Genomic DNA, 24,113 nt, shown 5'->3' on the forward strand with positions numbered 1-24,113 from the left:
GATGGTTTTGCAGATCAGGCTCTTTTTTTTCTTCTTTTAAAGGAAATTAAATTTGCTACCATTTTGTGATTGTCACACATAAGGCTGCTGACAAAGACTGAATTACTTTAGATGCACTAGAGAACACTTAAACAATGTTATGAAACTGAAGCCTCAGTAGCTTGCTTTCTAGTAATGACCTTTAAATATTCTGGGAACTAATGATATTTAAATGTAAAATTCCACACACTGACAGCAGAGACTACTGAAGACACTTGTGCAGGGCAGAGCAAAATCTCCTTGCCCACTAAATGGGGCAGGTCCATTCTCTTCTTTGTCTTAACCTGACCTCAGAAGGAAAAGTAAACTGTGCCTGAGCCTACAGGTGAGCTTTGTCAGAGCTAAAACCAAGTGCAGGCAGAATGAATGTAGGTCATAGGACTCAGCAAGGATACCTGTCCTTCCTGCTATAGATATGCTAAAATTTCTGGTCTCAGTGGGTTACAAAACCCAGCTGTGGATTTGAAATAGCTACCCTTGGAAGCTTAGAAATAGGGGATGGATTAGACTTCCTCTACTGAAGCCTGAAAGCACTGTCCAGAGCTTATATGCTGAAGTTTCCTGAAGGGGTCACGATTTTCACCCTGACATGTTTGTCGGGGCAGAAATGTGCTCTCACCAAGCTTCCCATCTACATCATTTTTCCTATCTTAGCAATAATCAGGGCATCTAAACCAACAGTAATTTCCTGGGTCTGTCTGAAACCTGGTGTGAGCGTCTCTGAGGCCAGCCAGCGAGACTTTGTTGTTGAACAGAGCCTTGTTTTCTCCTGATCGACAAAGGGGGAGAGGAAGACATGCCCCAGGGAGGTGAGGTTGTAAGGAATTCCTTCCAACAACAAAAAAGAGAAGGAGGCAAATTGACTGTTTTATTAGGAACATGATCTGTAGTGTTTTTCATCTGGAGAGAGGATTGTTGCATGCTGATGAATAACGGGTATCGTATCACAAGAGTGCTAAAATGCCCCTGAGCAAGTTTGTTCCTTCAGCTCTCCTTCAGCAGCTCCTGCTATCCCAGCCACTGACCTGTGAAATGTGGTCGCGTGCTCTGGATTTTTTCCTGTATTTTGAAAGCTGTTCTTTTCATCTTTCAAAATATTAGGCTGAACAGTTAAATGGGAGTTGCATTTGTAAGAGTTTGTGTATTAATATTAATGGAAAGTCTGACAGGTTGGGTGGCCAGAGAGGAATAATCATGCCTTTCAGGTGACATGTAAGTATACAGCAGGTTATATGGATTTATTGTTTTGAAACTTAGTTTTGTCAAAAACAGAATGGCCTTCTAAAAATCCATATTTTTGGAATAAAATACTATGGTTCTAGAGAGAAATGTCTAGAAATGATCAAGGGAAAAGGTTGGCTCCATCTTCATCAGAGCATGCCAAAGTTAGAAGCTCCAAACTTTGAGCCTCACTCCACCTTGATCGAAATGCACACTGTTCAGACAATCTACTTTCCACATGAATCCTAGGGCCTTCCTTCTCTCCTGCTGCCTTTGAATACCTCTCACTGTTCCTAACACAAGGATCACCTCGACAGCTCTGAGGTGTTTATTTCCTCCACTGGTCGGGGGCAGGGACTTATTTGCACATCACGCTCCCTGATTATAGACCTAAAGTGCATAACTTACCCAGAGACACTAGAATCAGCATATTGATATAACATTTCAGTGCTACCATCAGGCACTAGGACTGAATTCCTGTTTCCTCAAAATGAGAGAGGAAAAAGGAAAGGGCAAAGCTAGGCAGTGCCTTAGGGAGCTGTGCTCCTCCTGAACCTTGCCTGGGCTACAGCAGTGGGAGCAACTCATCTGGTTTTGTAGGGCATTTGTCTGGCTGGAGTAACCATGAAAGGTTATTTAAAAATAGGAAAATTGCACCTGGTCATTTAAAACATTTCAGAAGGGGTTGTTGCGCCTGTCAGATGAACGGCCATTGAAATTGGCACGTTGGCCATGACATGAGTAATTCTTCAATGAATCAGTCTTTTTGCATAGAAAATTATCCCATCAGAAACACTCTGAGTAGCACTAGCCTGCAGGCTTGAAGCTTAAGCTCAGTCACGGCATAAAAACCTCCCCAGCCTTGTTTTCTTTTGCAGCTGAGATTACCCATTTAGAACTCGTAATTTAGACTTTTCTCAGATAAACCCCCTTTTGTATTAATGAGTCTTGCCTGAGAGAGCAAGCCTGCCAACTGGATCCTTACTTCACTAGTTCACAAAGAAAGATGCTTATTTTAGCCTTATGAAGCAGACTTGGGCTATGCATTGCCATTTAACAAGTGGGAAATAATGTACTAAAGGTAGAAAGCTGGTTTCTGTCTCTTTCAAAGTCAATATACACAGAGAAAAAAAACATACACGATAGTGCCTTGTTAAGCTTTTTAGGATTACTCTTCTCTTTACCTTGATTATTTCCTCTTTGCTGAAGTCTGATGGGCTTCAAATATACTGAAGGCTTGTGAACCTGGGAGCCTAAGCCCTCCTGCTGCTAGGGAAAGGTTTACAGACTAGTTCCTTTCATTATCGCTTTATAAATGGCATTGTTTGAAGCAGTGTGTACTGCAGCTTGAATAACAACTTGGAGGATGTTAGTTAATTTGCTGTTTGCAAACTAGTGTCTTTTCAAGTGGTGTTTGCGGGGTTCAGGTAATTGTTAGTATGTGGGACTGATGGGAAATATTTTATCAGCAAGTTATCCCACTTCATGCTTAAGTCTGGGCAGCACCCATTGGATGTATGCAGGCCTTCAGGGCTACAGATATCTGTGGGTGCCTTTGGCTCAGTAGCTAGGTGTAACACTGACATAAGCCCGGCATATTTCATCAGGCCCTTGCACAGGATGAGGGAGTCAGAACCTCCATCAGCACACAGCAGACCTCTGTGGGTCACTCCTCCCTTCAAACAGCAGTGCCGGGATTGGAGCAATGTATTCACGCACAGCCTGGTTCAGCCACAATGCCCTCCCCCATTGGGTGATCTTCTATTGCTTGGTACTGTCAGCATCCCCCTTTCAGAATAGCTGAGTCTGTGGTGTCCACAACACCAAATTGCTTGCTCCAGTGGCAGAGAAAAAGAACTTTGGAATGGGAAAAGGTCTGGGATGTCTGACGTTTAAAGTGTCTTCTTGAAAGCTCTGCCCTTTCTGTCATAGCCCCATCCATTATTGTCTTCCTCTCCAAACTTCACAGAATCATCAAAGCAAAGAATATGCTGATTAGGAAGTGACCCACAAGGATCATCGAGTCCAGCTTCTGACCTGCATGGAACAGCCCCAGGAATCACACCATGTGCCCAAGAGCACTGTCTGAAATCTTCTTAAATTCTGTCAGGCATAGTGCTATTACCACTTTCCTGGGGAGCCTAACCATCCTTTGGATGAAGGACCTTTTTCTAATATCCAGCCTAAATCTCTCCTGACACAACTTCAGGCCATTCCTTCAGGTCCTGTAACTGATCACCAGAGAGAAGAGATCAGTGTCTGCCCCTCCTCTTCCCCTCATAAGGAAATTGTAGACCAAAATGACGTCTCCCCTCAGTCTTCTTCAGGCTGAAGACACCAAGTGACCTCAGTCACCCCTCATATGGCTTCCTCTCAAGGCTCTTCATCATCTTCCTCACCCTCCTTTGGATGCTCTTTAAGAGCTCAATATCTTTCTAATATTGCAGTGCCTGAAAGTGCACACAGCACTTGAGGTGAGGCCACCTCAGGGCAGAGCAGAGCTGGACAATCCTCTCCCTTGACTGGCCATGCTGTGCCTGATGCTTCCTCGGACATGATTGGCCAACCCAGAGTCTTCTTGCTTGGTACCATGGCTTCCTTGTGTTTGCCTGATAGGATAACCTTTTTGGCTCTGTACCTGAACAAGCGAGTCCTGACCACTGTGGTGGTGCCAGCTCAGCATGGGTGTCCAGAGGAGGACAATTTTAGGATTTGAGATGCATTCTTCAAAGAAAACAGATGTACAATCAAATAGTTGAAGTATGTTGAGCATCCACAGTGGCACAGATATATTGCTTATCTGAAAAACACTGCAAGTTTTTGTGATGTCTTTAAACTGACCAGATGTCCAGCCAGTGACTGAGAACGTGCTTTAGCCTGCATGAGGAGAGCAGAAACCTATTGCAGACCTTCCTAGCAGGTTGAAATGCCCCCTTTTCATCACTTTTCATTACTCTTCATCTAAGATGGAGATCCTTATCTGTGCTGGGTCAGGGACCATGGCTCCCTCTACACGGAATGGCTGGAGAGCCCTGGACTGTGGAGATGCTTGCAAAGAAACTCAAGGCATGCAGTTAGATGTTGTACAGAGAGACTAAAAGAAAAGGAGGCCCAGCAATAGTAAAGTATACAAAATATTTTCTTGATCAGTTTTAGCAACTAGAAGTATAAACATATGTGCATGAGTGAGAATGATATGACAATGGATTATGACTGGTTTTGAGTCTTTACCCTCAATTTCCTCTTGCTTACACTCTGAAAAGCATGCATGTCAACCAGGATTGATGTCACTCATATACATCCATCTCGAGAAGCTATAAACAGCTTTTAGACATTACAAAAGCAGTTTTTACATTGATTTCAATGTCTCATTGGTGTTAATTTATTTGTATGTGGTACTAAATACTTGAAATCAACCCTTTAGATAGCTTCCAAATGAGTACCCTGTGATGAAAAATACAAGCAAATGGAATGAGTTTTTGAGGGAACAAAGAGGGAGAAAACCACCAAAAATGGCAAATAACAAACAAAAAGCCTCAAAACCAAAACAAAATACTGGAATCTTTTAGTAAACACAAAATTCTTCTGCACTGTTTACACTCCGAATGCTGGGATATAGCAGAGGGTAAGCAATCAGGAGTGAGACAATATTTCTATCATTATTAATTACTATAAATGCCCATTGAATTTTTATTTATTGTCAAGCTGAATGCAAAACACCATGAAAATAAGTGAGTCAAATTTTCCAGAAAATAAAACCAACTTTGTTTTTGCACAGGTGATGGTGCAAGTAATGGTGTCTGTTGTAAGGGTTTGGGGTCTGACTCTCGTATATGCTCTGACACCTCGACAAAGCTCTAGCTTGGGCATAAATGCATGCCAGAGCTGTGTGAAAAGGCCTGAGCAGTGCACAATGAGACAGAGATTTATGATTTTCAAACCTGACAGTGCCCTTTAGGCTAACCATGGAGGAACTCTGCTTGGTCTGCCATATATTGCCTCATCTTGGGTCAGTAAGGGTTACTTATTGCCATTTGTTGAATTTGTAATAGGATCTAGAGATGGATTAAGCTAAGTGTTTTGGCTTTAAAATATTGTTTTGCTTTGTTTTTCTTTAGTTTCATGGAACAAACCTCACTTCTGCCTGCACAAGAAAGGTTGAACAGTTTAAATGGAACCTAATGAAAATTCTTGAATAAGGCAAAGATGCTGACGTTCAAATACGTTCATTCTGGTTTTGTGGTGATGTGGCATCATCATGACTAGAGTTTCTTGTTTGTTTTCCTGACTGATGTGCAGCCAGGCAGAGATTCTAACTTAAAAGCTTAGGATGCAGATTCTCAGCCCAGACATTTCTGGAGAATCATTATCACTGCAATTGAGCAAGGAGAGGTTTTACGGAATAAACAAACCAAAAAAAAATAAACATAGAGCTCACAGCATTTTTTCATGTTTGCAACCCCGTAATGTTTTGTTTTTCATATCTGTATTAATCATGTGATGTTGAAAGTTACCAAAGGTCAAAGACTTTTTCTTATTTCCTGAAGGATTCTAATACTCCATTTTCTTTTTCTTTCATAAGGGAGTAAAAGCTGTTTCAGAGCACAAACAACCATTTTCATAACTTCCCTAAATTCAGAGAAATAATGATACAATCAACTAGGCTATGTATTCAGTGGAGTGCTGAAGTATATTTACTATGACATTAATCCTGTTCTAATGCAGTTCTTTCAACTGAAAGTTTTTTTCTCTGGTCTGGGCTGAATTTTGCTTATTCTAGAACTCGGCTGTGTCTAGGAAGAGAGAGAGGAAGAGAGAAAAGGGGCATTTCTTCATTCAAAAGATCAAGTACACGCACATAATTCACTTGTGCCAGGAAGCTGATCCCTCTGCTCTGGGTTTCTGCTGCTTTGCCATCACCCACAGCACCTTTTCTGATCCTTTCAGCGCAAGGACAGGCCCTAGCAGGTATGTTTGTTGCCAGACTGGCAAGGTGCTGTGACCTGTGCCTGCCACGTGATTTGTCAGATCGGACAAATGATTCCTGTATCTGTGCCTCTGTTACCTCTGGAAGGCATTTTCAACTCGCACACAATCCTGGGAGTTGTTGCATTTAGACTGAAACAATCACAGAAAATACAAACCAGAACCATATCACGGCACTGCGTTATTCAAATGAGAGGTCAAATTACCTCCACTGATGTAAGCAGGGTTGCCAAGGTCTGAACGAAGACACAACTTGGCCAAAGGTCTGTTTCTAATGTGAGGTTTGAAGGCTGGTAGGTCTTGACTCTAATATCAAACAGCTGCAAGTCAGTACCAGCTCCATTGAAAAATACACATGCATTTCCAAAAAAAACCCTCCACAAACAAAACCATAAAACCCAACAACTCTGAATCTTGATATGTTATTTAAACTTTGGCAGTGTTAAACTATGGTTGCTCATTGTTGCCTACTATTTTAGCTCGAGTTCCCTGTATGAGACTATTTAGGTGCATTAAAGCATGCTAAAATATTTCAGTATAGTGCTCACACTGCTTCTCCTCCCTGCTCTCTCTCTCTCACACACACACATCCCCCCTCAAGGCCCTTTACTAAAGTGCAATCTCGGTTCTTGTATCATTTGTACCCCTGTAGATCTGTGTCAGCTTCTCTTCATTTGCATTTAATAGGAGAAAGGAAATGCTGGATGTGAATTTAGTGAACTGTTAGCATGAGCAAGGAGGGAGGTCATTTATTAATCCTTACTTTCATTTTGCCATGCAGCTTCTGGTGTCCTAAGATTACATGAGAAGACACTGTTATAACTGTAATCACTCAGGAACTCAACTACAGACATATATAAAAAATGTATACATTGCTCAGAAATTGTTAATGGCCAGCAAAGTGTTCTTTTTCTGAATTACTGCCAAGTTTCAAAACTGCATGTGTCATCTTATCACGTACTATACATTAAGTGTTGGTCATGTAAGTCAGATCTGCCCTATGGGTATTTTAAATTGCAAACATAACTTTTTGAAACTCTATTGTAATGGTTTTTATTTGGCTTGGTTTCTAAATCAACATAGTTTGTTCATACCACTTCAATTGCTTTTTCCTTATTCTTTGCCACTCCTAAATCCTTTATCTGAACAAGATACAAAGATCAAGTAATTTGTTTGGTAGCTGAGCATCTAATGCTGCCTAAACTCTCCATAAAATATGTAGTAAATTTATGGTATGTACCTTTTTTTTCATATGTAACCAGTATAGAAGTGGAATAAAAACAGCGTTGAAGTTAGTAATGAAAGAATGTTCTTTTTTTTTTTTTTCCCCATCAATTTTTGGCAATAATAAACTTAAACCATTAAAGATAATAATGATCTCAAAACATTTGAGTTTAGGCATCTTTCTCTGATGTACAGTTGTAGTTTTCCAACTCACCTGAAACCCTCCTGCTGTATAACATAGCTCTTAGTTTGGATCTAGTTTTTTGTACAATATCTTTGAGGTTTCAACCCATTGCACATCTTTCCTCCTGCCTGAGACCAACTGGACTCTAACAATACCCAATGCTTATTCTGGTTTCTTTTTTTCTTGCCACATAGTGGCTGACTCTATAAGCAGTTGCTCTTGAAATTCCCAAACCAACAAGAAGAATGTGAGAACATGAGGGGATGGTGCACCAGAACCTAATTGGGTTGTTTCTGCCTTGGATGCTATCTGTTCTTTTGAGAGCATTTTAGGTAGAAAATCTTTACTGTTGAGAGTGGTAAGTTACTGGCACAGGTTGTCCAGAGAAGTTGTGGATGCCCCATCACTGGAACTCTTCAGGGCTGGGTTGGATGGGGCTTTAAGAAACCTGGTCTAGTGGAAGTGTCCCTGCCCACAGCAGGGGTCTGAAACTCGATAGTCTTTAAGGTCCCTTCCAACCCAAACAGTTCCATGATTCTGTAAGTCTATGGTTTTTCTTCTGTCATCTTTCTGAGTAGAAAAAAGCAGAAGATACTAATGTGCAGATGAAAGCTTTGAAGGGAAATAGATAGAACTGTCTCCAAGAGTTACAGGTGGACTAATGGATCAGTAAAGAGTTATATATTACGTGCTAATATATCTGTGAGGTATGAACAAACTGTGAGGAAAACACAAGTCTAGAAAATGGAACTGCAACATCTCAAGGCAGAGAAGATTAAAGTAGTTCTTCCAGCCATTCTATTTCAATGAATTATTGTCTATATAAATCCATTTATGCTGGAAATTGGAGAGGTCATTTGTTTCACAAATACTAGTGTTATCCCAGGAGATAGAAACGGGATTCTGAAATTAGTTAATAAAGATCACACTTTAGTGATTAAGATAGCTCGAGTTCCAAGGGGCCACACATGATATAATTCTGGGAGTCAAATTAGCATTCTGTTGGAATGGCTTTTGCCAGATAGGACACTACAGCTGCTTTTAGCTAAATCCAGAAGAACAAATCCCATTGTCATCAGTCCTTGTCCACAGCATCTCAAATTCAAGGTTTCTTTGCAGCACAGGTAAAATGGGATGCTGCTACCACAGGGTCAGGGTGGTTTTGGCTGCTGCATCACAGTTATGATGGAGACTCCCAAGCTACCTTTGGTCTTGCTGTCTCCAGAGGAGCAGCCCAGTATGAGGATCTTCCCTGGCTGCAGCAGCAGGCATCAGTGTGGCTGCTGGGGCACTGCTGCAGGCAAAAGAGATGGAGAAGACAACCTCATGTCCCAGGCACCTGCCTGCTTTAGTTATGCCTGAAGCTGGTCCTGCTTCAAGAAAGCAGATAGTCTGGGCAAACAGAAGAGTGCTTTTCATGGGTGATTGCATACTAACATAGCCTGATCTTTAATCTGCAATCTTAACTAGAAATCCAAGTTACAGTTGGCTAGAAAGTGCTTAAATAAGAGCAGAATCAAGTAGGACTGGTGATCCTCTTGCAATTACAGGAAATGTGCCCTTAATATGAAAGAAAATATCTTTTCATAATATGCCTTTTCCAGATTAACTCCCAGAAAAGATCTCAAAATATTTTTCTCATTATTTTTTCTCAAAATATATTTTAGCTTGAGAAAAAGATGGAGCATCTCCACTTTCTATGTGCCAAGACTTCGGAAGTCAACAGCCTTTTGGAAGCATTTCTCTAAAACCAAACCATCAAAATGTGCTGGGAGTAAGGGATATGTTGAGTATTTTCTGATTTACTTTGAATGGGGTTCACGCCTTCCCATAAAAGATCCCCATCCCATGTAATGAGAAAAGAAACCAGCAAAGAGCTGAGAAATGGTGTTCTGATTAGAAACTCACACTTCTGCATGTACCATAAAACTGGGGTGGACAGTTAAATCAATCTAAACTAATTTCAGTAGCCAGAAAAAAAGCTCTTGGTGCTCTCCATCCTTGAAAAAGATCAGCCAAGTTTTTGTTAACTCTGCCAACTTCAGAAGCATTACACTACACTTGGGTACACGTGCCCCTTTTCTTCTCAAATAATGCACTAGTTTGATTGATTTTTTCTATGCTTACCATTCTGTGGATTGATATGTTTTTCTTTGACAATGTGGAAATGTTCTGGTTACAGTTAAATAATATGAAATGTATGAGTGTGATAAATTCCTGTGCTGCTGTCCCTTACTCTAATTTTACTTGATCAAAGTAGCTACATCACCATAAAAGCACCAGAGATGCAGTGAATCAAGCACACATGCAAAGCAGAAAACATATTTTTTAATGAAATATGAAATTACTTCAGTGTACTATCTAAATTATGATACAGTATGTTTTCTACTGAAATGATTTATGCAATGTGATACAAATCTCACTGTAAGAGACATATTTACTTACAACAAATGGTGAAAAGACGTCAGATCTATATTATTAAAGATCTATTGTTAATTTTACAAATAATTTTCTCAAAATTTTCCCTTTTGAAAATAGATATGTCAGTAACAGGTGCTATTTTTTGTATTCCCTGTAGCAAAAGCTCAGTCATCTTTACTCAGAGCAAAGTAATTTTCAGTGTTCACCTTTTTAAATCTTTTCTTTACGTAACAGAAGTCTAGTATAAAATAAGAACATCTTTCATTAGTTTTTCTGTGAGTGGATAAGAAACCTGTGCTATATTAAGCAATCAGAATTGAAGCAAAATCATTAGGGAGTAAACAATCATCTTCCTGCTCAGTGTCCACTGACTGATGTAATGAGGATGGTGAACTGCTTGCATTCCTTACATGATTTGTGGGAGGAATTGCTATCCAAGCAGAGCAAAAGATAGATTCTGGTATAAAACTTTGTTAAAATTTAGACTCCCAGATCTGTTTGGTTTGCCAACCCAGGATCCTGAGGTTTGGTCTCTTTGCTATTATGGTCTTCTACTCAGACTTAGCTGCCTTTTAATATATCAGTTGGGACTAGCTTAATTTATTTGGGTTTCTTTTCCACACTTTACCATTTGTAACTTGTGATATACCTCTTGTGGTAATATATGAGTGAACTATAAGGTGCTTTCATACATGAAAGAGATATTACCTCCCCCTCTTGTGGACTGAGGGCTCAAATTATGCCCTCCTAGACTGTGCCCTTCCCAGGGCTCCCTTCCCTTGTCCTAGTGCAAGCACTGCTTGACACTGCTCCCAGGGGATTTTATCTGGCCTCCGGCCTCACTGCTGTAAGCGCCTCAGTGACCCCCAGGAGAGAGGACAGTATGCAGTCCTTCTCTGCAAGTGGGACAAGTGGCATTGTCCTCCTACCAGAAGACATGGTCACCAAACTAGAAGCTGTGGGAGGAAAATGGGGGAATGACTATTTCTGAAACTTATTAGGATGCTATGTTTGGGCAAAATACATTTTATTATAACTGGATTTTACTATGAGTAATATTTCCTAATTAACCACAGGGATTCATGAGCTTTGCAGACTGAAAGACTGAGCATAGGAAATGTCCCAGGTCTGGTTTTAATCAAGTTTATGTCCTTATGAATTGCTTGCTTTTGCAAAAAGTTTCAGGAGTAGCTAGTCTGAGGTTACCCAGGGGGTGTAACAATACTTCCAGTTACATACTTGAAACATCTCTGGAGCTGTACCTGCCTTAGCTAGAAAAGAATTATCTCTTCAGAGCTAGAGCACACTTCTGAGTGGACATGGGAATGGCAGATGATCTCATTACTTCCATCCTCCTTAGATCTATTTCAAACCTTTTCAAGCTCCTTGGGGACTGTCTTCCAGTCCATGTAGACCTTGGTGGGTCATGAATCTGCAAGCTGGATTTTTGCACACAGAGGACGATGGACTTGCAACTATGGAAACCTTCAGCTCTCAAAAATGGTTGGGTTTTTTTAAGAATTCCTTAATGGAAAATACTTTTTTTCTGGTGTGGATCAGGCTGATTCTGACTGGGCACACACACACACACACACACACACACACACACACACCAGGGCTATCAGTATATGCTGTGTGTTAAAAATGTGGCAGCAGTAACTGTGTGGATAAGTGCAGGGGGACCCTGTGCTCATGCAGTTGACAGTATTAAAGAGGGAAGAGGAAGAAGAAATTGCAGCATGGATACCAAATTTACCCTGGGTCACACTGGGTCTGTATGTCACTCAATGTCACAGCCCTACCCAGAACAAAAAAAGGCAGCATTTATCAGAGCTAATGCACAAGAAGGTGTGACTAGAGTACACATTTTGACATCTTTCTTTTTCATGGCAAACTTGTGTAAAGAAACATGTTACAGCTAGGAGATGTACAATATTTTTCTGGCTTGTGGCTATTCTCCAGCCAGGAATATACTGTTTATGAAAATTAGTGAGTGGCTACTTCTGATAAAATTATCGTAATCAGAAACTTAAACAAAAAAGTCCTGGATTTCTTCTTCTCAAAACCAAACAAAAACAAGAACAAAAAGAGCCTTAGAAAAAAGATTTTCTGGTTGCTTACTTCTATGTAGGGGCAAACGAGGGATCCGAGTGCACTGTTGTGATCCTATTGTGGAGTCACTGATGGCACCAGAAGTCAAAGTGTCTATGTTTATGTGGCTGTGCCAGTGCACCAGTGTTGTGAGGAGCTCTGTGTAGTGGGCACCTGCTGAGCCAAAGATTTGAGATGAATAGCACCCATATTGATTTGCCTATAATGGAGTGGAAAAGAAAAATGTCCAGGTTTTGTTGCAGGTATTTTCATGGGGTATTAAATTGGTGGATTAGTTGCAAACAGCAGTACTGATAAAGTCTCCTGTCCATCTTGATGGTTGGGCCTTTCTATTAAAATGACACATAAATAACCTATTATGTCCCCCACCCATGGAAATTCAAATGCACCTGTCAAGTTGATAAAGCACTTGCCTGGAGGGAAGCATTGTTTACATTTTCACTCCATTCTTCAGAAAAAGTGAGATTCTAATTATTTTTCCCACTGTAAATTAATGCTGACTATGATGGTTAGCATATCTCTGTATTGTTATATCTATGCAAAAGTTAAATAATAGAACTGATCCATCATGTATTATGCAATGTGCATTTTTATGACAGGCTTCCCTCTGATCTTATTATGCCTTTCTTCACAAATACTTACTTTTTTTTTTTCCTAGCAGCTGGGGGAATCTTTGTTGACTGCTGGTTCAGAAGTTGAAATCTGTCCTGTGTGAAAAGAAAAAGGCAATTTACATGTTTATCGGATGCTGAACTCTGCTATCTTCCAAGAAGGAAAAAATAAGGATATAAGAGTATACTCCATTAATAATAAGCTTTATTATAATAGGCAATTGGTCACAGTAGACTAAACCATTTTTCTACAAACCAAGCACATCAAATTCAGTAATACAATACAATTGTTTCTGGATATCTCAGACAGTAACTTTTAATTCAGAAATAGTAAACTAGTTAAGGTAAAATCAAATGCCAACAGTATCTTTCCTGCATGCATAAAATCACGCCCCACCTTTGCACAAAACTTTAAGCTGTACCATAAACCATTTCTTAGGGTTCCTAGCAGTCATTTCTGCTTTGTTTATAAATTATTTTTTTGTACATTTCATGGTTCCTATTTGAACTGAAGACAAAACTGCTGAAATTCCGCAAAGGGGCCGTTTTTGCAATAGGGTGCTACAAGTGGAAAATATTGTGAGAAGAATTTTGCTATCTGGTTTCTTAACTGAAGCAGGGAAGAAGACATTGCTGAGAGGCTCTTGGTACACTCAGAGAGCTTTGGGAGACAGCCTGATCTTGCAAGTTACATTTGCAAGTGTGGCAGACCCAACTGGTTTGCATACCCTGTTGAAGGCTCATGCAAACTTCTCTGAGCCTTTTACTCTTTGTCTCTTCTTGCTACAGTGGATTTCCATTCCTAGATTTCTAGAGAAGCATCAATTCCAGGCATGGTTAAACTGTTTGCAAGTGTCAAAAACAAAACCCTGGCACAGAAAAAGAAAGAGTAAACTGACAAGGAAATACCTTGGCAATTGAGGCACTTTGGGTTTAGTTTCTGATGAGCTTGCAATTGGGATGCTGGCCCTATGGAGGCAGAAAAAGCATCCTTGGAGTGAAGAAGGCAGAGGGGATGACATGAGAATGGTGAGTGTCAATATCTTAATCACAAAGAAATACCCAAACCTCTGCTTTCTTAATTTTCTTCCTTCCCTTCTTTTCCATAACGAAACCAGCATTTACTTTAGCACCACAGCTTACAAAAATATGTCATGCCCCTCCACTACTCTTTCACAAACACCTTGCCAGGGAGGTGTTTGTGAAACATTTTTTTTCAGTTCTTCCTCCATGGCCTATTTCTGCAGTGATGTCTGCAAGAAAGCATCTGATTGCTGGTGATTATCTGGAAAATCAGAGGAGATAATTTATGGGCAGTTAAAGCAAGTAGCCACATAAATGTCCTCTGATCTCAACACAGACTGCTAACTCCTTGTTATGCAAGCAGCCCATTTCTACCTGCCCCTACAGTGCTGAAGCAATGGGGCTGCAGTGGGAGTGAGAGGTTCTAGATAATTCTGTGGTAAATGTTTGCTAATAATTAACATCTGTGCTGGAGCAGTCTGTGTACTTATTAGGGTTACTGAAAGATCAGAGCAAAATTACAGTATTTCTATAAGAGGATAACCACCCTTCACAGATGTTCACATATGTTTTACTAAGTGTTTAAATTTGCTTTTCTCTTTCACTGTCATTTTCTTAGACTCCTTCCATCTGCTTCAAAAAAAAGCTGGATCTAAACAGGCAAACTAGGAACATTTTGGTACTTAGCAAAACTTTACAGCAAATTTGCTATTGTTTGAATTAAAAAAAGGGAAAATATAAATTAAAATTCAAAAGGCACCTTCCACAAGAGCACAATTGCTCAACCCCACTAGCACAAGGATGCATTATGCCACTGCCTGCACAGGAGGAAATTTTCTGAAGCTGAAGAAGATGCAACAAGAAGCCACTAGTCCAATGTATTTTAAGTTCTCAGCTTACTGTTCATGTAATGATTCAGGTTTAAAAATGTTATTTAACTGCCAGGAAAAGATCTGTCCATCTGATGTAAGTCACAGGTGACTAAGAGCCTGTCTCATTTCCAGACACACATCTTGAATGCACAAGGTCTTGGACAAATTTAGTTAAATCTGTGAACATGGACTTGTTTCTTTTAGCTATCTTTTCTCTGCATTTAATCAGTTCCAAACAGTAAAAATAAAATGCTCATTGCCAATAAATTAGTTGACAAACTTAGCTCCTTTGTTTTCTGTTTACATATTAGTTTTGAACTTCATTGTAACTTACAGATCTGTCAGGGTTATTTTCACAAATTTTTCACAGAATGTCTTCTGTGGGCAAACTTTATCCCATAAGATGAACTGCTCCATGGATCTATTTACTATTTGTTGTTTCTGGTATATTTTTGGTCACCAAAGTCATATAGTATTATTTCTGCTTTCTGACTGCATTACATTTGTAAACAAATGAGTAATGAATAACAAATGTTGATGAGCAGATAATGAATAGCAGACACTCTTATTTACACAGATATGCCCTTGTATGCATTAAAATCCTGACTTCCATAGGAAAAATAACTTTTCCTAAACACTTTTGTATATAACATCCTGTCTGTCTGAAGTTACTGAAGATGCTGTCTTAAGTAACTGATTCCAGCATCCCTTGTAAAATTTGGGAAATGAGGCATGGAGAGAGATTTCTCTTGCCGATCTGAACCAAACCTACTCTGGGCTTGGAAGATAGCAGGATTCTCTGGTGTAGGACGGGGATGTATTTTTTTCTCCTTTCCTTAGGGCAAATCAATGGACAAAGACATTTCTATGCACAAGGAAATGCAAGAAAGCTGTGGCCTTTAATTTTTACTCACTAAGGTTTTTTCTGCATTGAATATCAGTTTTCCTTGAATTAATTCTTGAGATGACTTCCCCTCCCTCCCCCAGATTTATTATTGTTTGGAAGAGACTATTTCTACATTTGTTTTTTTTTAATGGGTGACTGAAGTGTGGACACGTAAAACCACAACAGATTGAGATCTGAAAAAATGGGATGGTGAGCAGCAGACTACACAAGCAGGGTGTGCAGTTTAGCAACAGAATATGTGGCTGCACTTTGCAACATCTAAAAGCAGGAGATGAAAATCATTCCCTAGAAAAGATCTGCATTGTTGTTCACTGGACATATCCATAAATAGGATGCTATTGCAAATCAGAAACAAAAAGACCTGCTGCTGTTTCCTAGTGCTATGGTGCTAAGCAGCTTTCCATAAATCTATTCTCGGATTTCTCCTTAGCCATTTACAAAGAGGTTATTCTCTGTGTATGCCTTTTTTTCACCATTTAGTCTGTCCATGTCTGTTTGTTAAATAAATCAGGGAAGACTGTAACAACAATGCTTCAGGCATTCATAATTTGAAACAAACAATTCCCGGATACTACTGGTCGCTTATGCTGGTCCATTATGTTGATAAATAGGATGATCTAGAAACAAGGTATCTCTCTGCAGAGTTACCAGGAGCCCACAAAGGCCTTTGCTAACCTGAGACACTCCCATGGCTCATTATTGTCCCAGGAAGGAGAGCACACACCGCTGTCCCACCAAAGCACGCTGCACTCGCATAAACGTGCGTGAGCGCTTTGTGCGTGTAAGGGTTAAACGGGAGGGGTGTTGGTGTGGCTTTCTCGTGGTGGTATGATTTTTGGCAATCCTAATAGCTTTTCTTGTTCTTGCTTTTGCTTGCCATTTCTCCAATTTCATGATTTATTCAAACTGAGTTGATTTTCATGACTTGTGAAGTGCCCCATCCTTCCTACAGTGGCTTGGAAACTTTCCCCACTGTCACATCTGATTCCAGCTGAGGTCCAGTGACAACCTCACTGGAATCTGGACACCACCAAGGTGCCTTTGACACAACAGGAGGGATGATTTTAGATATTTCCATGTAAATTCTTCTTTTACTAGACCTTGATGGCAAGGTTTTTAGCAACAGTTTGTCAGAAATGGGGTTTGCAATGCTTAAGGGGTGCTGTGCTTCCCTCAGAGGTTAGCACTAGCCAGCTTTTGTTTTTTTAATTGTAAAGCTACGCTGGTTTAACAAAGATTGCCTCCAGGACAGTAATTCCCATATTTACGACTCTTACCACAGAAAATGCATTTACCATGTTTATGAAAGTTACTTGAAGTAAATATGGCACTCTTGACTTTTGATGTCTTTTTTTTTCCCCTATCATTTCAACAGCTTTTTGCCCTTTTGACTAAAGTTAACAGCTTGTAACTTCTACTAATTATTTGTCATGACCAGTGTTCAGTTCCACCCATTCTCAGTTGGTTGATTTGATCCATTTGACTCATTTTATGCATTTTTTTGAATGCTGTTTTCAAATAGTTTTTTTTATACATTTTGCAATGCATGAGCCTGGAATTGATTCACATGACATAGCTAATAATCATGCTGCTGCAAACAGTTAAGAATCATAATCAAGTGTTTGGACACACATGTATATTTCTCAACTTTTTAAAAGAGCTTTTTCATGCTGATGTCTTTGTTTTTAGACACTAGAAGTCAGTCTTCCTCTCATTCTCACTGCAGCTCAGAAAATCTGAGGAAATAGTCTTTCTTCTTTCACAAAAGCTGTCAAACAATAGAAAACATCACAGTACCTTTACACACTAGCATGGCATTTTCCGTACCCTGACCTCAGAAATATTGGTAATTATAATTGGCTGTGCCTCAGTTGTGTAATATATTTATAAATATGCAATTATCAAAATATATTTGTGTTTAAAATGTGTTGTACTTCAATAACGTATCTCTCTACACTTGGTGTGGCATAATGCATTTATACAACAAAATACATTTGTATTTGTACTTACAAATGTATTCTTGTCTTTTTTCTAGGTTATGCCCTATAATTTCCAAAGGGTTGACATAATTTACCTTTTTTGTAGGAGAAACCAGTTCCATTCTCTTAAAACCTGCATTTTTACGTCACAGTGTATGCTAAAGGAGCAGTGATTGAAATAATTGTTGTCAAGGAAGAAGGTATTAAAATTATTAATAAGACTTAAACCCACATGAGACTTAGTGAATCATCTGTTCTGACCTAAATTCATGACCCTTCCTCCCAGTTCTTCCCTTCTCATACTTGCACAAAAATAGGAGGACCAAAAGGAGAAAAAACTGCCAACATAATGAAGGCCAGTGAAAACTGTACATTTGCATTAGGTCGACATAACATTTTATGATTATAATAATATAAACAAATAAACTATAAGGGCACGCACATCAGACCTCATTTCAAGCTGAACTATTATAAAGCGATTAACAGCTTCACAGTCCCGCTTTAATTAAGTTATGTTGTGAAATATTCAGCATTTGAACCTGTTCTGGCCTGCCTCTTTTATCATTGAATTACCATCCTTAATGTGTTTTTCTGCTGAAAGATGAATTTCATTTAAGGATTACTGTACATTGCTCTGGCATTTTGTGGTTTCTTGTCAGCCCTCGTGAATCTAGATCACTGCTAACTTCAGTTTCTCTGACATGTCCTATATGCACAGTCTCTTGACTAGCCTGTCTCGATGGATTTATTAACTCATATTGTATTCCTGTAGAAATGAATGGACATTTTTGATTAACTTAATGATAGAAATTTCAGATGACAGTACAGTTTACTTTTGGAGCTCACTTCAGGTTATGTAGGCCACAGCAGCTCTCTAGTGACCTATCACTTCACAGAAATGTGTTTTGAGAGTTTCAAGGCAGTGGACATCTGTCTGCCAAATACTTTCAGATGGTGCTAGCAAGGAAGGAATGGAAAGGGGTCTAGAAATCCACAGCCACAAACAGAGCTGCTCCCCCTTCCTGGGAGTGGTATTCCAATGTTATATCCCTCCACATATTGAAGAGCCTGCTTTCAGGCAAACTCACACTACCAGGTGACTTTGAGGACGAGTTAATGAGTGACGCTCCAGCGAAGGGTCCTCTTTCCTTCCTTCCTAGTGCCCACCCCAGACCAAGGCTATGCAACTCACCACAGCCCCATCAGTTTTGGCAGTGCCTTTTCTCTTTCAGTTGTCAGATGATCAGTCTGTGCTTTTAGGTTTATTTTGGTGGGGTGGGGCAGGGGAATGGGAGGAGGACATGCAGAACAATGTTCTTTTGGCTAGTCCCATCAATGTCCTCAGAGGGAGTTCACCAGATCTTGAAATGTGATCACAGATCAGACGGGTTTATTTACTCCCACTATCCTGCAGAATTTTCTGCTCTTGGGGAGGAAGACAGGGACTTCTGATGCCATACCTGGTCCCATATGGATATGGTGTTCTGGGAATGGCACCTAGAGTCAAGAACTTCCAAAGGAGGTCTTTGCCCTGGCATGGTGAAGGTTTGTTCAGGCACAAAGGTTTGAGTAACATGGCTTGGGCTTCCCCACAGTACCATTTGAGAGTTGTAAATTACACTCAGATCTGGCACTGATTGAAAAAATAGGTGGTAATTTATTTGTGTGAAAGTAGTGGAAGATCCATGCTCTTCCCTGTGCTGGACAAGTACAGAATGCATATTTTTGCCCCCAGAGCTCACAGCTCAAACAGACCAAACAGAGCTGAAAAGAAGGAAGTGGTGTTCATATCCGTGGCTTGCAAAACACACAGTAAATAAGCCCTCTGCTAGTTGATAGGGACAAGCACAAGAGAAGAGCAAGCAGATTCAGTGAAAGTGAGATAAGATGAAGGTCAGACAAGAAGCAGGGGAAAGCATGGGACTGATTCAGGAGGAAAGAAAATTTTGAAGAAAAGAAGCTAGCAATGCAGGGAAAAATGCATCTAGCATAAAAGAGGATTGAGACAGAATCATCCTGTTTGCTGTGTTTCCTGTAGACTGAGGTTCTGAGCTGGGTCTCTCAACCATCTATCTTTCCTGAAGCCATAGATCAGGGAGGAGACATGAGGCCAGGAGAGCCTTGGTGCTCTTGAATTGGACAGGTTAGAGGTTCTGGTAGTGAAACACTGGGATGAGAGAGGAGGGTAAACACTGCAGGGGCTGTGGGGTGGCAGCTCTTGCAGCTGCTCCTCTGGGCTCGCACTGTACCAATGGAAGTTGCCTTCCTGCTTTCTTGAAACCACTGGCCATGTTAATTCTTATGGAGCACTGTGTAATGCAGGGCTCTGTCTTGTGTGCTAGACAGAAGAAAATACAGGCCTTGTCCTGTCCTTATGGCCACTGTATGTTCCTAATATTGCTCCTGTATGTTCTTAATATTGTTGTCCTGAATGAAAGCCTTTGAACCCCAGAGACTTTGGTGTGGAAAATACAGATTGCCCTTATTTTACCTTAAATTACAGATGACCTTTCCATTTTTAAAAATGTAAAAAAATTTATTAGGGCTGATGTAAATGGAAGCTGGTGCTAAAATGAAGTATCCTATTGTTCTGTTGTTCCTGGAAAAGAGTTGGAGATAATTTTCTATATGTGTTCTTGCTTTCTTAATTCACCTAAAACAAATCCTCTCCTTGGGCAGTGTCTCATAATAGCAGCACGCATGTCAGGATTGTGGCATTGGCACACTGTGCTAGTTATGGGATTCCTCGTAATGCGTAAGAACAGCTGAGGAAATGTGAACTGGAACACAAGCAAACTGAGCTAAATCTAACTTTTCCCAAGTGAGGGGAAAAATTTGTATCTGGTTTTTGCGGTCTCTTGTAAGAATCTGACCTCTTCATTTCAGCAAAAACTAAAAGCAAGAGTATGCAGAAGAAGGTTTTGATGTACCTATCTTTTCCTTAGCTAGCTTTGTGAGTAAGTTCCAATCATTTCTGCCAGTGTAATACACATTCTTGAAAGAAAAAGCTCATGCTAGGCCAGCAAAAGTGGTATTTTGTCTACATGAAATAGAGGTGTTAGGGAAGAGCATGCTGATGTATTGTAAGGATGTAGCAATATACAGGAGTAGCATCTCCTGGGAGAAAATGAATGACAAAAAGGTCTTGCAAAAGTGAGGGTTAAAAAGCTTATGTTTGCACTTCAGGGGAAGTATAAAAATAATGCTTCTCATCATCATTTCTAGTTAAGGATAAAGAGTGCTTAAGCCTTGTGCCATGATCCGTCTGAGGCCTTGAATTCTGCTCAGCCTGTGCAAAGAATTAACATGAAAGGGGCTAAATGGAAATTCTGACTGATGTAGGGACATACAAAACCTACCAAAGCAAACATTTTTAGAGCAAACTAGGAAGCTAGGTGACTGTTAATAAACTAGCTTTACACAATGCCCTAAAATACACCTAATTTACTCTGCCTCATCTACAATTCAGTTAGCAGCACAAGGTTATTTTAATATAATACAGAGATCAGAGACTGAAAAGTGCTTGTGGGTACAGGAGCAAAGGCTTCTCAAAGAGAGAGAAATACAAATACTCTCTCACAAAATTCTTGGGAAGCTTTTTTTTTTTAATCAGCATTGCCATTTTATTGTTTAACCTACCCTGCTTGATCTCCCTACTTTTGGTTAATACGGGAGTCAATTACAGCTTCATCTGTGCAGAATTAACTTTATAGAATATACACTGGGGATTTGTCTATCTCCTCTATTTAGATCTATGTCATAAAAAAATATGTAGTAGAGAACTGTGTGCAAGCACTGCATATGGTACAGGCTTTGCAGATTTATTGTAAAATCATTTTAAATCGGTTAAGCTCTTGCCAGAAGTTAATTAAATATGTTCCTTTGGTGGGGGGCGGGGGGCCTCTGTGTGTGTGTGTGTCCGGGGGGCGGGGGGGCTGTCTTTCACTAGGTGGCAGTGTCTGATTACATCTGGAAGGACCACGCCAGCCAGCCTGGTGGCTCCAGCTGTGACCTCCAGCTCCAGGATGAAATCCCTGACGCTGCAGCCAGCTGGGAAGGTAGCACCACTGTTCACGTCTGTGTCTACACGGTTCACCTCAGCGGCTTCCAGGAGCTCTACAGGCGCTTCCTCAGGCTGCCTGATGGGGCTATCATTGAGGTAGGTCCGAGCAGGCTCCTCGCTGCCAGATTTTGAAGGCAAAGGGGTGCATTTCAGAGCTAGGCACAGTCAAAAGAGGAAAAAAGGCCGTGCCTGACCCTGCCCAAAATACACACTGAAAACTGTAGGAAGACCTCACTCCTGAACAGAAGTGTATAATCAATGAGTTAATGCTTTTGCAGTGCAAAGTAGCAATTTTGGATTGTTTATAGAGCCATTTAAAGGCAATTATGTAAGATATACATTGAAACTACACACACAGAGATTATTTATAAATATATATCACTTAGAACCACATAAAGTCATTCTGTGCAGGAGTTATTATATATAAATATACAAGGTAAGGACTGTGCACATTTAACGGGCAGCTATTACTACGAGTATGGTCATTCACTTAGTTTGTACTCAGATACACAGAGCTAAGGCACAGTTAGATTACCTACTGGCATCTTGTATGTTTTAGATTGAATCTTGGATGTTGTCAGCATTTCAGCAGCTTGTGCACTAAAATACAATACAGGATGTTATTAAAGAGATGTATCACCCATTACTTGTTTCATGGGCTGCATTTTGTTCATTGCTTTGCCATTTTTGTTCTAAGTGCTTTGAAGAAGAACATTTCCTTTTTGCCTTTGGTCTTGTGTTGAGAGACTCTTAAAAAAAGATTGGCATTTAAGAGAAAGTAGAGTCAAAGAATATTACCTTGCCTACCCAGATAAGAAGTAGGAGCATCATCACAGAGAACTTGGCCCAAGTGATGATGAAACACATTTTCATCTGCACACTTCTAAGGTGAAGGTTCGAGTACATCTTTCCAGCATGAGGCAAACATTGCTTCTGCTCCTTTGGTTAATGGTTCAAGGCTGATTTCTTCATTAAAGATTTTGTTCTTAATGTCTTTGCCCTACTTGGCTTTTTAAGGAAAATTTAATTTAAAGGAAACTGTCCTCAAGGATTTCAAACATAATTTTCTGCCTGGGGAACTTGTGATTCACCAGAGTGAAGACACCAGAGTCTTCAAGCTGGCCAAAGAAAACAAGAGAAGGCATGTGGCCTACATGAAGTAGAACCCAATTACTGGAACAAAGAAACTGGCAAATCCAGGTCCATGCCCAAATCTGTTGAAGAAACTCCTCATGTGAATAATTGCCCAGACTTTTGCAAAAACACTCCTTTTCCATGTTGGAGGTCAACCAGGCGGCCCAACTCCTAGTTTCTGCCTGTTACAAATATACCTTTTTGTAGAATGGTTTTTCTCAGTTTTTCAGTGGTGAGATTTAATTCAGCTTCCACCAGGCATTGGAAGGAGGGTCTTTGAACACCTGAGGCAGTCTTCATCCAGTGCCCTGTTTCAGTTCATTAATCTGTTTTTTACTTCTGAGAGAGAAGAAATGTGTTCTCATACGATGTAGCTTTGTCTTCCCAGGTTTTGAGAAGCTTCCAGCATCCACAAAGTAAGCAATGTATAATGTGGATAGCTGAAGCCACTTCTCGATGGTTTCCCACATCAGATCATAAGGTAGCCTATCCCTAAAATCCATGACTGTGTCTTACCACATTGTCTTGAAAGCTGGACATCTAATTTAGGAGATCAATGCATGCTTTACAGCATTTTTACTTGTAGATCTAAATGCAATTACATGTAAGAAATGTGCTTTAATTGCAGTAAAGTCATATACAGATCTTACATTTAGCTGATAACAGATGTAATTATACATTTGTGTGTTTTATAGGTCAGGGCTTTCCACTTCAGTTCCAAATTAGGAATATTTAATGAATTTTAAAACTATACACTGACAGATGAGAAGTTTGCTGCCATGGGGAAAAATACACCTGAGCTTTACTACTTGCTGCTGTTGTCACCCCTCAGGAACATTTTTTTTCCCCCCTTTGCTGCAGCTAGACAAGCAGGGGTACTTGAGTGGGGCTAGAAAATTGTTTTGGAGTTGAAGTGTGCATTGCAATGTTATGTATAGTTTTTAAGAGTGCAGGAGACGAAAGGCACCTGTGCTTCTTGGAATAATCTTTTCAGCTTGCTCCCTCTGTTGACAATTTGTTGTGTACAAGCAGTTTCAGTTTGGCTATCTAGAGCTAGTTCTAAAGACTCAGGTGATTTAGTTACCTAACCCTGGTCTGTTAGGATTAGGTAAATTAAATTTTGCTCCCAGTGACTCAATGGAAGATTTTTCTGGATCTTACAGTCTGTTTGGTCAGAAGTCTCCTCTTATTCTAAATTTAATCAGCTTCCGTTGGATCACCCATTGGTGTAAATAAATTTCCCTTTACCAGAAATCTACCTACATAATATAATTTCATAATCTTACCTGTTTTATTCTGGAATGCGTACAAGATGAGGTTGCATTTAGCTTTTCATT

At 40.0% G+C, this 24,113-nt stretch overlaps 1 protein-coding gene across 1 annotated transcript in view; it reads left to right on the forward strand.

Moving 5' to 3' along the window:
• The window catches only part of LOC132330387 (uncharacterized), a 53,833-nt gene that overhangs the window by 18,795 nt on the left and 10,925 nt on the right, over positions 1-24,113 (forward strand). The window contains exon 4 of the mRNA XM_059852617.1: positions 21,529-21,738. Within this exon, the coding sequence (XP_059708600.1) occupies positions 21,529-21,738 (210 nt within the window). The remainder of the gene's footprint in view (positions 1-21,528; positions 21,739-24,113) is intronic.

This window comes from Haemorhous mexicanus, chromosome 1 (genome assembly GCF_027477595.1).
Source record: "Haemorhous mexicanus isolate bHaeMex1 chromosome 1, bHaeMex1.pri, whole genome shotgun sequence".
NCBI lineage: Eukaryota > Metazoa > Chordata > Aves > Passeriformes > Fringillidae > Haemorhous > Haemorhous mexicanus.